This window comes from Stomoxys calcitrans, chromosome 1 (assembly GCF_963082655.1).
Source record: "Stomoxys calcitrans chromosome 1, idStoCalc2.1, whole genome shotgun sequence".
Taxonomy (NCBI): domain Eukaryota; kingdom Metazoa; phylum Arthropoda; class Insecta; order Diptera; family Muscidae; genus Stomoxys; species Stomoxys calcitrans.
The window spans coordinates 149,610,059-149,624,909 of NC_081552.1; the positions used below are offsets into that span (position 1 = coordinate 149,610,059).

At 39.5% G+C, this 14,851-nt stretch overlaps 1 protein-coding gene and 1 long non-coding RNA gene across 3 annotated transcripts in view; one reads left to right on the forward strand and one right to left on the reverse strand.

Annotated features, from left to right (window-relative positions):
• Positions 1 to 14,851, reverse strand: part of LOC106090082 (four and a half LIM domains protein 2) — a 579,753-nt gene that overhangs the window by 344,615 nt on the left and 220,287 nt on the right. The window contains exon 1 of one of the 2 annotated variants that reach the window (XM_059361320.1): positions 1,223 to 1,708. The exons of the other annotated variant lie outside the window; for it this stretch is intronic. Coding sequence (XP_059217303.1) covers positions 1,223 to 1,527 — 305 coding nt within the window. The 5' untranslated portion in view covers positions 1,528 to 1,708. Of the gene's footprint in view, positions 1 to 1,222; positions 1,709 to 14,851 lie in introns of those variants that run through there. 2 annotated transcript variants of the gene reach the window in all.
• Positions 1 to 14,851, forward strand: part of LOC131994370 (uncharacterized) — a 111,798-nt gene that overhangs the window by 51,543 nt on the left and 45,404 nt on the right. The window lies entirely within an intron of this gene.

The following is a 14,851-nucleotide window of genomic DNA, read 5'->3' on the forward strand; positions in this document are numbered from 1 at the left end:
AGCGTTCCTTCCTCCTTCTCCTCCCTGTGGAAAACATCCCATTTTTTCACGGCCAACTCTTGGTTTTGCTTGTTTAAGACTTCCATCATGCGTTCCGTCGCGATTTCACTGCACACATCCTTGATGAAGACCGTCGCCTTTGTGAGCTGTGGGATGTCCATCTTTCTCACAAGGTCGAGCTTTGCTCGTCAGGGAGTGTTAAATACTTCCAACGTGCTTTTTGACGGTATCAATACATGCCGCTGACGCAAAGCGTAGCGTTAAGATGTAATAATTCGTATAATTCGTATGGGTGGACCCCCATCAGAGTTTATTACATGTTCGATGACCCGATCGTTTACCAAATGCCTCACCTAGGACCGACGATCTGGTGGAATCCTAGCGGATGCACATTCGATATCGATGACTGCATTAGTCATCTTATCTCTGTTTCGCTTCCATTCCCCCTTACTCCGCTATGGCCCGGCACCCAAACGATGCGGATCTGTTCGTGATCTTACCGTCCTGGTTGTTATTACCCTGATGGCCAGACAGTCGAAAACAGCTCTCAGTCCCGGGGTTCTCAATATAGACCCATTCTGTCCTCTAGCATTGATCCATCTGTGTAGCATGATCTTCCAGATGGCAATACCAGAGTTCCGTCAATCCAAGATTGTGCCGCTGGCAGCAGTGCCTCGCACTCGACCTCAATTGTCATCTCAGATTCCTTCTAGGTTTCCTATCGTTGTCTCGATTATACCGCAAAGGTATGACCTGCTCCAATCCTCCATCCATTATCCCATCGCCATTAGTTTTTAGGCCGCAGTGGCTGCCACACGCTTAATCTGTATGTCTTTGGGTCAGATATCTAGAATAGATTCCAGTGGGCGTGATCCTCATCGCTCCGCCTATGCCAAGACAACATGTTTGATTACCAAATTACCGCATTATTGCGGTAATGCGCATCTAAATCGAAAAGTTATTCTGAGTCGGTCCGCATACGATCCTCATCTATCTCTCCTTCTTCTGCTTTATGCAAACAAATTCACTGTACCACAGTAGCGGTGTAGGGTATAAAAATGGAAGCTATGCGTTTTTTTTTAGCGTTTATGGGCACTCTTCTTCACAGCCTCATGCCGTGATTCAGTTGATCAGTCAATGAACCTTGCACCAAAATTTATAGATTCACCTACTCTTCGATTTATAAACATTTAAATTTCAAATGTTAACAGACGTTACTTACCTTTCAGACATCGCATCAGAGGGGCAAATGCAGTAACCGTTGCAAGAAACTGAGGCAAAGTTTGTCAGCGACGATTTTTTACGTCTTATGGCCAAATGCCGTTCACGTGTGGGAAATTTCGGTTGTTTGCGTATGAGAACCGGTTGCACTCGATAGTCATTGTTATTCACATTCATAGCACATTTACTATCACACCCCTCGACCTGTTCGTGGTCATCGAGTCTATGGTTTAGGTGAATTTGACGCGATAGTGGTGTTTGATAGTTTAACTCGGGCAAAGATATTTGAATTGGCTTCGCACGCATTTCCTCAACACTTTTCTTGAAGAGTTCAACTGCTTTAGTTGTTTGCAGTTTTTGTTTGCAACTATTTGGCCATAATATTCCACATTTGATGGCACTTTGCAAAACCACACTCGAAAGACAACCCGAAACAGCGATCACTTTCACTTCAAGTCGTAGCCGGTTTTAAAAACAAACTGAACACGAGCTACAATTTCGAAGAGTCACTAAAATTTAAATTGAAAATTGAAAATTAAGTGCACCACACACCACTCAATTCTGACGTCTATTTGGTTTTGAGATAAGAACAATTCAATTTTTGTTGTGTGACAGACCGCAGAGTGTAACTGATTTAAGGCGTTCAACTTCACAGCAAATATGACACACACCACACGGCATTTTAGGGCTACAGTGTTTAGAAACAAACTTCATATACAGCTATACTTTTATTATACCCTCCACCATAAGATGGGGGGTATACTAATTTCGTCATTCTGATTGTAACTACTCGAAATATTCGTCTGAGACCCTATAAAGTATATATATGCTTGATCGTCGTGAAATTTTATATCCATCTAGCCATGTCCGTCCGTCTGTCCGTCTGTCTGTCGAAAGCACGCTAACTTCCGAAGGAGTAAAGCTAGCCGCTTGAAATTTTGCACAAATACTTCTTATTAGTGTAGTTCGGTTGGTATTGTAAATGGGCCATATCCGTCCATGTTTTGATATAGCTGCCATATAAACCGATCTTGGGTCTTGACTTCTTGAGCCTCTAGAGTGCGCAATTCTTATCCCATTGGAATGAAATTTTGCACGACGTGTTTTGTTATGATATCCAACAACTGTGCGAAGTGTGGTTCAAATCGGTCCATAACCTGATATAGCTGCCATATAAACCGATCTGGGGTCTTGACTTCTTGAGCCTCTAGAGTGCGCAATTCTTATCCGATTGGAATGAAATTTTGCACGACGTGTTTTGTTATGATATCCAACAACTGTGCCAAGTATGGTTCAAATCGGTTCATAACCTGATATAGCTGCCATATAAACCGATCTGGGGTCTTGACTTCTTGAGCCTCTAGTGTGCGCAATTCTAATCCGATTGGAATGAAATTTTGCACGACGTGTTTTGTTATTATATCCAAAAACTGTGCCAAGTATGGTTCAAATCGGTTCATAACCTGATATAGATGCCATATAAACCGATCTGGGGTCTTGACTTCTTGAGCCTCTAGAGTGCGGAATTCTTATCAGATTGGAATGAAATTTTGCACGACTTGTTTTGTTATGATATCCAACAACTGTGCGAAGTATGGTTCAAATCGGTCCATAACCTTATATAGGTGTCATATAAACCGATCTTGGGTCTTGACTTCTTGAGCCTCTAGAGGGCGCAATTCTTATCCAATTTGAATGAATTTTGGCACGTAGTATTTTGTTATGATATCCAACAACTGTGCCAAATATGGTTCAAATCGGTTCATAACCTGATATAGCTGTCATATAAACAGATCTGGGGACTTGACTTCTTGAGCTTCTAAAGGGCGTTATTCCTATCCGATTTGGCTGAAATTATGTACTACGGATCCTCTCATGACCAGCAACATAGGTGCTTATTATGATCTGAATCGGTCTTTAGCCCGATACAGCTCCCATATAAATCGATCTCTCTATTTTACTTCTTGAGCCCCCAAAGGGCGCAATTCTTATTCGAATTGGCTGACATTTTACACAGGTCTCCAACATGTAATAATATAATAATAGCAGAGCAAATCTTTTCTTATATGCTTTTTTGCCTAAGAAGAGATGCCGGGAGAAGAACTCGGCAAATGCGATCCATGGTGGAGGGTATATAAGATTCGGCCCGGCCGAACTTAGCACGCTTTTACTTGTTTGAAATCTAAAACACCCACCTATACATTTGAAATTCGTACCTTAATATATTTTATTAGGAACTTTCCACAAAGCAGTTGTGTTGAAGAAGAATGATTCCATAACTGTAGACCTATTGTCACCGACCTATCTAGGGACCATGCTACACGGTAGTTTCCCAGCCTGTACATATAGAAATGGCGCAATCTATTAATCAATAAACCGACTTTCTTGTCAAACCCGGGTTTCGAACTGTCCCATAAATTAGCCGTTATCAAAACGGAGAAAGTTTTTGAAATTGGATGTTTAACAAATATGAATACTTTGGAACAGTTGAAAGCCTAAGCTGTAAACGTAGTCAGAAGTTAACCCATTTGATTTTGTAGGTTGAAATTTTGTATTGACATTCAATACAACATTTTTATGAATTTCTCTCAATAGATAAAGTTTTAACATAATTTTCAAATGGAAAAATTGAGGGCAACCGTATCCCTATGTTTGAACCGTGAGTGGATCGGACGTTTTGTTATTTCGCTCCGCAAGGGTTTTTCTGTAAATCGTAATAGGTCATTATTTTTGGAAGAAAAATTTAAGTCACTCAAGGATAGCTACGAAAGTGGTATCCATTAGGCGGTTGATGATATGCGTCAGTTTAAAGTGGAGCGGCAGATCTAAAGCCCGGGAGTAGGCCTAGAATGGACTCCAAAGACCCCAACAGCTGTGGTGGTGGTATCAGACCGTAGCATGTTGTCTGCTACTGAAACCTTGACTGGTGGAGCGGCAACAACAGGCTCCACTTGCCGACAGACGACTGGTCAGCAGGGGCTTTTGACGAAGACACCCGGTTCGAGTCTTAAAGACAAGGCCGAACCAATCCTATCTTTGCATGCCTATAATTTTTCTAGGGTATCGGCCTTCCCCGACAAACCCACCACTAATAATAGAAGGCGCATCGCTTTCTGGTTTATTGAGAGGCTTAGTGCGAATGATCCTAAGACTCTCACTAATAGGGAGAGAGACTTCCTTAATTGGGCTCGGGGATTCGTTGTACAGGCTACACGAGCTGAGAAAGACTAGGCTAAGGAAGATTCTGTCCTCGAGACCTATTACGGTGGGGTATATTCAGAAGTCAGACAATGTATGGACAATGTCTAGTGAGGAAACACTAGAACTACTCGTTGAAACAGAAATTCTCCAACGAACAACGTGGTGCCAAAAGAGGTGGTCACTGGTATGCATTTGTCGGAGGTTATTAGGGAAATTGTGTCTGAGCCTCAAATCCTTTGGGCGTTAAGAAGTTTCGACTCCTTTAAGTCGCCAGGCCCTGAAGATACATCACCGATAGCCTGGTTCCTTGTGTGGAAATGACAAAGGAAATGACAAAGGTCATTTTCATTCCAAAAGCAGGATTTATTCTGTCATCCTTTATCCTGAAAACACTTGAGAGGTTGATTGAAACATATTTTAGGGCAAAAATTCCTGGAGATCTCCTGTCGCGGCATCAGCATGGATAAAGAAAAAGCAAATCTACTGAAATAGCCCTTCACGATCTAGTCGTCTACATAGAGGGTTCTCTTGCCGTCAAGGAATACACAATGTTAGCATTTATTGACATTAAAGGAGCTTCCAATAATGTAACACCGACGTCAATCATGACGTCTACCGTTAGAAAGTTTATTAATAACTTACTTACTAAGTAAGCAGAGGTGTACTGTCTCCTCTTCTCTGGAATATAGCCAAGTTTGAAAGTGGTATGCCGATGTCGTGCCAATTGCGGTTAGGGGAACGTTTCCCAGCATTTTTAGAGATATACTTTAGGAAGCTCTGTGTGCGAGTATAAATCATTGCAAGATAGAAGTTGTTCTTTTCAGCAGGAGATACAAGTTGCCTACAGTGGCGCCTGTCTGCTTGAGAGAAGAGAATGTTCCATTTATAGAAAGCGCAATATACCCGGGTGTTTTGGTGGACAGGAAATTGAACTTCAAAACCAACATTTTGGAAAGGGCATGAAAGGCAACTCTTGTCCTATCCATCTGATGCGCTGAATTTAATGCTACACCCAATGCCTCTAGACATTGTGGCTAGACGAATTGGTGTGACCCCTGGCGTGAGGCTAAGGTAGCTTTCTCTTTGTTTATGTGGCGGCTACGGACACTGTGTTATCCTTTTTACAATGTCCGATATTCCAGGCAGTGTGGATTACAACCTCCCTGAGCCGCTTTTTAATAAAAGGTATTGTACCACTATTCTTAATAGAACCGATTGAAACTACTGGTCATACAGAAAAGGTTAAACGACCAATGCAGTGTGTATCAAGCGGAGATCCTCCAATTAAGGAAGTGGTGGTATGGTTAAAATAAAATGTCATAACGACGATTGGCATAAATATCTTCTCAGACAACCATGCAACCACAAAATCCCTGGAGAACGTTTTTCGAATTCAAAAACCGCCCCTGATTGTCGCAGATCTCTCAACGAGTTAGATGAACAGTTCATAATTCACCTGTTCTGGGTGCCGGCCCACAGAGATTTCCCAGGGCATTGTAAAGGGGATGAGCTTGCAAGACTAGGAACTACCCTACACATTCCAGGAAACCTGGAAACTGTGGGTATGCCTCTAGCGACATGTAAGCTAAGTTTTCAAGACCAGGCCCGAAGGACAACGAATGATAGATTGTCACTATGAGGCGGCTGTGAGCATTCCAAAACTATGTGGTCTAATCTAGACTTAAAGAGGTCTACCGCTTTGCTGTCGCTGGCTAGAACAGACGTCTCAGTCATTGTGTCCGTCATAACAGGTCACTGTCTAATCGGAAAACATGCTGACTGACTGAAGGTTGCCAGTAACGACTCTTTCAAAAGCTGTGGGGACATCGAAGAAGAAGAGAAGTGTGTGTCCCACACTGGCAGTCAGAAGGAGTTCCACTTAAGGTTGTCATTTCTTTGAGAACCTGCGTGATTAAGCGGATGTGAACATTCGCAAGATGTAGGGCTTTTTAAAGCGATCTGGATGGTTCAACGGTAGGAACTACAAGGCATCTTCCTTCTTTTGTTCCTGTGGTATCACAATGGACGAAAACGTTTAAATGAGTCCGATGGCAGACTGCCACTTAAACCTAACCAAACCATCTATAAATATTTCCAAACAAAAATTTCTCCTTACAGCATGGGACAATCTAATATAAGTTATTGGCCAAGGCAACTTCAGGTGCTACCAGGTACAATCTGACATTTTCATTGGAAGGTTTGACATTTTCTAGCATAATCGTACTCAGAACGTTTTGATGCAAGACCATCATTTGTGCTGTTTACAGTGACTAGAAAAAATTTATTTCACAAAAAACTGCTCGAAATCATTTTCGTCGACCAATGTTTACAACTTTCGACGGGGAGTATCAAGACAAAAGTGAAAAACTAATTTCATGAAGTCAGCCGTGGCTAACGCTCGCTCAAAGTCCACAACCGTGAAGTTCGTTCAAAAACGGCCGTTGTACGAAAGAACATTGTCGTCGTCGTGCAAGAACTTGTAATGCAAGATCGTCATGTGCCATACCGTGAGATACAATAGATGCATCCTAGGACATTTCCTCCACCAGTATACATTCGATATTGCAAGATGTAACGTAAAAAAGGTTTGTTTTCGTTGGATTCCGCACAATTCAATAAATGTTAAAAAATACAATCGCCGTGCTTCAAAATACGTTTATAAAAACGCCAAAGGTGGCGAATCGATCTATGCGTATGAGCCCAATACAAAACAACAATCGACCGTGTGGGAAGAAGCACTTCGAAGCAAATGGTTGCCTGTTTTTTTTGGGCAAAACTGGCCATGTGGCAACTGTGCGGTTTGAGCAACGTAGGAAGTCAATTCTGAATGGTGCATCACAATTTGGGAGAAATTCGAAAAACGAACAAGCGTTCAATAACCATGTTTGGCATGGTTGCAAAAGTGTATAAATCATGCTGGAGGATACTTTGAAAAACAACAAAGCCGTTTTCGATGATAAAAGTTTGCATTTTCATGATTAGGCCAGGAATTTATATAGCAGCCCTCGTATATTTACATACAGGATAGCTGATACGAAGTGTTATACAAACGACAACTTATTTTGTGCGAAAATAAATGTCATTGATTCGAATGGCAAAAATAATCTCAATTTCAAAATCCATTCACTTTTGCTCAATCTGACCAACTTTTACCATGACTTTTCGTTTCGTTTATTTATTTTCATAACCGGTAAGCCATTACTCAGCCAAATTGATTATGTAGATCAACGTTCTACGACAATTGAAATAACAATTCATGAATTTGTAAAGCTGTGTTAAATAATAATTGTATTTCTATACAAAAGTACTCCAAACTGAAATTTTAAGAAAAAGTAGGCTGGACTTCGGAACTTCGGGAACTTCGTTATTTTATAGAACAAGGTAATAGTTTTCAAGTTGATAAAGCTGTCCAAAGTGCTTCCTAGAAACTGAACAGTATATGAAGATACGTGGTCGTAATACTTTAGATTATAAACATATCGGATTATACGATGAATACACATCTTCAATCTATGCAGACTAACTGAGTTCGCACCAGAAAATACCTCTAATCCATAGGTAACGTGAGGCAGCAAGAGTGATTTTCCAATGTGCAAGCGGACATTTAAAGGAAGATTTGTTCCTGTATTATGGATTTTGCGCAAGATATAAGTAGTCTTTGAAATTATCTTATTGACATGATGGTCAAATATAAGGTCTTCGTCAAGATGCACGCCCAAAACTTTAAGATCTATTACGTTATCAATAAGAGAGCCATCGAGAGAAAAGCTAAATGCTCGACCAGATAAATTGTTGAATGCGATAGACTTTGATTTGCTTGGGTAAATAACTATAAAATTATTATGACACCATTCATTTATTCTTCCTAAATCATAATTAACCGAATGCTTCAGATTCTATCTCACCAGGGTTTGAAGTTGAGTATGAGTTGGTCAAAAACGAGTTGCAAGCTGCACTTACGTGCGAGAGCTATGTCTTAAAATAAACTGATGTGACTTATTTGCTTTCCGGTACAGCCTTCCAAAGGAAAATTTATTAAAAAAAAAAATCTTCCGTTTTTGTGTTTTTGATGACCAATGTGAATATTTAATGTTTTTTTGTTTTGTTGATGGGCTTTTTTGGTCAGGTTGAGGATTTTTTAAATAAAACAAATCGTTTTCATTTTTTCTCTCGACGTCTCGACGAAAATCTTCCAAATGCTAGCGTAATAACGAAAAACGCACTTCTACAAAATTCTTTACAAGGCCTCAGTTTGATATTTCGAGGAGTTAGCAGATGTGTTTCATCCCATGGTGGTGGGTATAAGCTGAATTTTTAACACAAAATTACTATTTTGTGCCACTGTGTATAGATGTAGTCAATAAACGAGTGTTACAGTCATGGCAAACAGGCAAGCAACATTGAACGTTGGACTGCAATGCGTACGACAAATTCCCAGCACATCCATACTGTCGAATGATAAGATAAGACTAGACTCCCGGCCACCGCACTTTTCAATATATATTTGCATCGTTCTGTGAGTCTTTCTCTCACTGCATCTCTCTCGATCTATTGACTGTCCGAAGGCTTGCTGTCATATTTCATAGTTATCACGCAATTACAAAAACAACACCATAGATGACGGACCTGCGAACAAATTTCAAACAACGTGACAATCTCGACTTGCACATAGTGCGTATAACGCTTCCAATTGTCAAATTTCAATTTCGTATCGTGGCGATGCGTTGAGGTTTTTAAAATTCATACGATGTGAATAACCGGCCGCACAAATGTCAACTAACTGAAGGCGAGTAGAGGGCGATTTTTGCGCTTTGTTGTCGGAATTAAAACCTGAGATTAACTGCAACACTGAAAATAAAAATATAAGCTATGCCAATTGCTGTTGTTGTTATTTATTTCTCTTCTTCTTTGGCTAAGCCATCTCCATTTGGCTCTCACAAATGTTCCATTGGTTAAAGCTCGACTTGTCGAAGAGTAAACCTCTAGCTGTTGCAATCAGGTGAGAGTTAATGAAATAATAGGTTTTTGTCTCATGTTTTTCAATCGTTATTTGTGTTTTGCTTTCGGAGTTGCCAACTTTCAATAAAAGACATTGTTGGTTTTCCCTATAACACAATACTCGTACCAAACTGAAACTGAATTCATATTAACTGATGACACTCCCACAAATTCGGTGGCCCATGACAAAAGTAAGCATTCTTCCAGGCTCACTATTACTATCTTGCTGTCTTTGAGGACTGTCACCCAACATGTTCAGTTTGTACTCTACGTTATTATTGTTACATATGATATATTGGCTTTGTGCATTTGTGTCCAACATCGAGATGGAAGCAAGTCCCAATGTTAAGTATGCCAATCGGCTTTGAATTACTCTCTGATTCAACTGATCCATATCAGTTTGCCTGTCCATGAAATGTAGCACTCAAGGTCATATTTGTTGTCCGTTTTGATTTTGAAGAAAATCAGTTTATATTAGATTATTGCATTGGGTTTGTTGATTATGTTGTTGTTGTAGCCACAAACTCTCAGAGTTGAGCATGCTCGTTTCGGTCTATAAGACCTAACACCGCGGGAACACGATGACTATTGGTTATTTAAAGGCGCCAATATCTCGCCTTGTCGTATCGACCGTAATTTTTTAGCAAGAGACGGTGCCACCCGGTCTCTCACCGAGACTCTCCACTCGATATAGCTGATTGTCGGCGCCTGCAATTGCAGCTACTCCGTATGGAGCATTCCACTATCAGCAACCTGTGGACGCGACCGGTTGCTCCCAGCTAAGCTTCTCGTGATAACGAAGATCACCACACAGATTAGAGCTCAAAGTTCCAACCTGTGTGATGGCCATAGTTATCCCGTACCGAGTGATCTTGTTTTTTGTAATGAATAAAACCTAGTTTGGTGTTGTCATTGTCTTCTTTTGTGTTGGTTGACATTGGTATTCCCTTTGGAATACCTATGTAGGCTCAGTTCAGAATAAGATATAATTCCTGAAGCCCTTCTAGGACATATTAGTCACAATCAGTGTTACCACTCAAGAAAATTATTTCCTACCAAAATTTATGAAAAATCCTACAAAAAACTACCAAATGTTTTACAAGTCATAAATGTGGTATATGTTTTTATAGCCACCACCGAAGAGTTAGCCATTTTGCCATTCTATTTGCAACACATCAAATTTTACATTTGCAATGCTACAAAGTACTAGATCGTCGTTATTCATATAGGATCTAGACATGTCCGTCCATCTAATGTCCGTTTGTCGGAAACCACACTACAGTCTTACGTTCAAAGATGATCTATATCTTGATATAGCACCCTTTACACAGATCTCCCGATAATAAATCTTGAGTTCAAAAACGTCGTAGTTTTGCCCCAACAACGAATTTCAACGAACAACCGCACCGAGTTTGGTTAAAGCGATCTACCCATTTAAGTGTTTGAGTCCAAAAATTCGCTTCACTACCCATATTCGCTGTTGCAGTGAGTTGCATGGACCCCGCAACGTCTGAGTATGGTCTAGATCAGACCATTTTTGTATGCAGCTGCCACATAACCCTGATTTCCGATTAAAGGCATTCAAAGCACAAAGCAAAATTTCCTACCCAGAATTTACGAAATTTTGAAGAAATCCCTTAACATTTGTACCAATTACAGTCAATATCAGAACTTACGGCGTTTTACTGAAATCGAATTGAACTTTGAGTTATCTTCGAAGATTCTTACAGTAATTAACTTAGTATTTATAAGTTCGAAAAACCTACCAAAAATTGATGTCAGCCTACCAACCTACCAAGACAAGAAAAACCTCCCAATTTTGATTGGAACCGACCAAAAACGGCAACACTGGTCACAATGTCTATTCGATCGATGTGCACAATTTGATTAGATTAAGATACAACTTTGATATTTATAATGTGCGATAATGATATGAGTGATGGCAACTCTGATTGTGTCTCTCGCATATTCAACCTCCTCTTGAATTTGAATGGACTTTGTTGTATTGTAATGTGCTTTTTTTTAATTGAACTCGTATTGTTGCTCAAAGTCATTGCTCCAATTTTAGGGTTTCAGTAACATTAGAATTCAATGATTGAAACAAAATACTCGTATTTGTTTAATCGTACGAGCAATAAAGTCTCTCAATTATTAAATTTATGACAATAGCATTACAATGATTTATAAAAATTATTTAAATTAAAGTCAAGAGCTGTTCTCTTTTGAAGCAAACTTTTCATCATAATTTATGAAGTTGAAAATGATCGAATTGTACTTTTCGAAATGTTCAAAAAAACTGTGCTGAAATGAAACCGCAGTCAAGTTTTGATACAATCACACTAGATCACAAGGTTTTCTGTGATGTAAAATATTTGCAATTTCACTTCAACTCTTGTGAGCTCTTAAAAAATAATAAATTAAAATAGTTTCAATAAATTTCTATATACAGGCTGCACAACTTACTTATTTCAAAGTATAAGCATATACCTTATAGTCAGCACTAGCATCATCATTCTATTTGTAAGTCCTACTGACAACGAGCTAACGTCTTATACGAGGGTTGCCTTTTATATTACGGGATTGGACAACCCTTGTGTTGCAATCTGTCAACTGACAGCTCCATCGTAAAGCTTGACATTTTTGAGGTTATACGCACTCAGAACTTTTAGACATACGAGCGCTATTTGTGTTGTTTACAGTAACTTAAAAGATTCATCTTGCCCAAACATAAAGTCGTGAACATTTTCGTGCGATTATATTTTACAACTTTCGACGAGGATCAACATAGCAACTGTGTATCGATGAACTTAATTCAATTTTTGGCGATGAAGCTCCATCAAGGACCATTGTTTATCGATGGTATGGTGAATTCAACCGAGGTTGTAGTTCAATCCAAGACGAATTTCGTGAATGAATGGATGTTTCAAGATGAGCCAATGACAATGCTAGTTCTCACACATCGGTTCAAACAACTGCATTTTTGAGCACTCAAAATATCGATTTGATGAGTCATCCGACGTATAGTCGTGACTTGGCACCGAATGACTTCTTTTTATTCCCGTACGTAAAAAATAAAATGAGAGGTCAACGTTTTTGACACCTAAAGAAGCGGTTGATGCGTTCAGAATGCATGTTTTGGAGATACCTCAATCAGGGTGCCAAAAGTGCTTCGAAAATTGGTTCGAACGAATGCAAAAGTGTATAGAACTTGATGGGGAATATTGTGAAAAACATTAAGTCGATTTTCGATGGTTAATATTTGATTTTGTTCTCTTATCCCGAAATATAAAACGCAACCCTCGTATTGTACATAAAGGGAGCTGAGCATCAAAGTGTAAAAACGTGTTTGTTTTATACAACTTTTTATTTCAGTTCTCTCTAGTTAAAAATAAAAATCTTAAAATCTTTTTATCTTAGCCCAATCTGCCCTTGGCCGTCTATTGACATTACGATAGAGCCGAAAATAATAAGACATTAATCTCCTTCTTACACCCCCAGACTGTTCGTCATCTTACCGTCCTGGTTGTTATTGCCATTATGGCCAGTTTACTGTCCGTTACGATGTTCACACTCGACGTCCTCGCGAAAAGACCACACCACTTCACGCATACCATGATCTCTGCCTGCGGGATCATATTATGGTCCAGCAGTCGAAAACCCCAGACCCACTCTGTCCCCTACTTTTGATACATCTGTATAGCATGATGTCCCAGACTGTGCCTCTGGTAGCAGTGTTTCATACTCGACCACAAGTTTCATCTGAGGTATCCGATCGGAAATATCTTTTTCTTAACCACCTGGGTTTCCTATCTACGCCAACGATCTGCTCCTATCCTCTATCCATTCTTCTATTGCGTTAGTGTCAATCGGTAGGATATTTAGAATAGTCTCCTGCGCCCTAGTGGGCGTGGTCCTCATCAATTCGTCTAAGCCAAGACAACATGTTCTCTGAACCTGTTGTATGGTCGATATGTTGCACTTTTTCTCCATAGCAATCCTCTAAACTACTGAGGCGTAAGTAAGTGTTGGTCTTATCACGCTCCTGTAGAGCCAGTGAATTATCCTCGGATTCAAGCCCCATTTCGAGCCTAAGGCCCGTCTATATAGTGCCCAACAATTGTGAGCTTTCTCAGTACGCCTCTGAATGTGACATTCGCAATTCAGTTTCCTGTCCAAGATCACTCCTAAGTATTTGACCTTTTCAGATATCGAAATCGGTCTATTGAGGAAGTGTGGTGCGCCAAATTTGTCCATCTTCGTCTTTCAAGTGAACAGGCAGATTTCAGTCTTCTCTGGGTTAACATTGAAACCCCTGAATCAAGTCGAGTCGTATGTCATTTGCAAGACTCTTTTGGCGCTTCTGCATAGCAGATTTCTTAAAAATTTTCAATTTGAATTTTTGTTTTCAGAAATTTTTTTTTTTTACATCTATTTTTTATATCTGCCTTTCTCATGCGGCTCTGCACCGTAATCAATAGTCTTTGGGCATGTAAAGCACCTAAATTAGTTTGAAAAGTTGATGATGAAAATACATGGCCTATCAGAAATCATGATCCACCAAGCCAGTCCAAGTGTCTTGAATAATATCACACACTTGCTCATTTTTCATAAGTTCTTGCTATTCTTAAAAAAAAGCATTGAATATGATCTCGAGCTAGAAGATGTTCGAAAAATCACGGAAAGTTTTTAAAGATCTAAATAAAAGAGCGCATACGTATAAAGTTATTTTGTGTAATTTTTTTTTTTGAGAATCCATGGTGGTGGGTATCCAAGTTTCGTCCCGGCCAAACTTAGCACGTTTTTACTTGTTTTCGTTTGCCAATGGGTGGTACCTTACAAACAAACAAAACAAAATTTGCGTACTAATTCCCAATATCTCATTTAAATCCGATTTTGAAACCCGATTTTAAAAAGCTTGTTGAAAACATTGAACTTGCACATCTATAACAAAAGAGTATTAAGTCGCCGCCAAGGATGAAGGAAAGATTCGATTAAAATCATAAAATTTGGTGCAGTTGTGGAATACACTCAGATCCCCAAAAATCCAATTTTTTCTTCATCTTTGCAAGCGAACATTTTTCTAGGGTCAGTTCAATATCTTAATTTTTAAAGAATACAGAGTACCATGAAAGGCGGGGACATGTCTTGATTTCAAAATTATGAATTGACAATTTCACTTGTTCGAATGCTTCTCTAATGTACTGCCGGATATAACTAGATTAAGTTAAGTTAAGAATAACGAGTTTTGCATACCCTTCATCCAATCATGTATACCAATACAGTCATTGTGAATACAAGTCAACTATTCGTTAGAGCTCCCTACAACGTACATGGAAAGCTTTGACTGCTTAATTAAGTCAAGGTCTATTCAATACGTTTTGACACTTTAATAGTTGTGCGACACCATAAAGTATAAAAACATCAATGACCA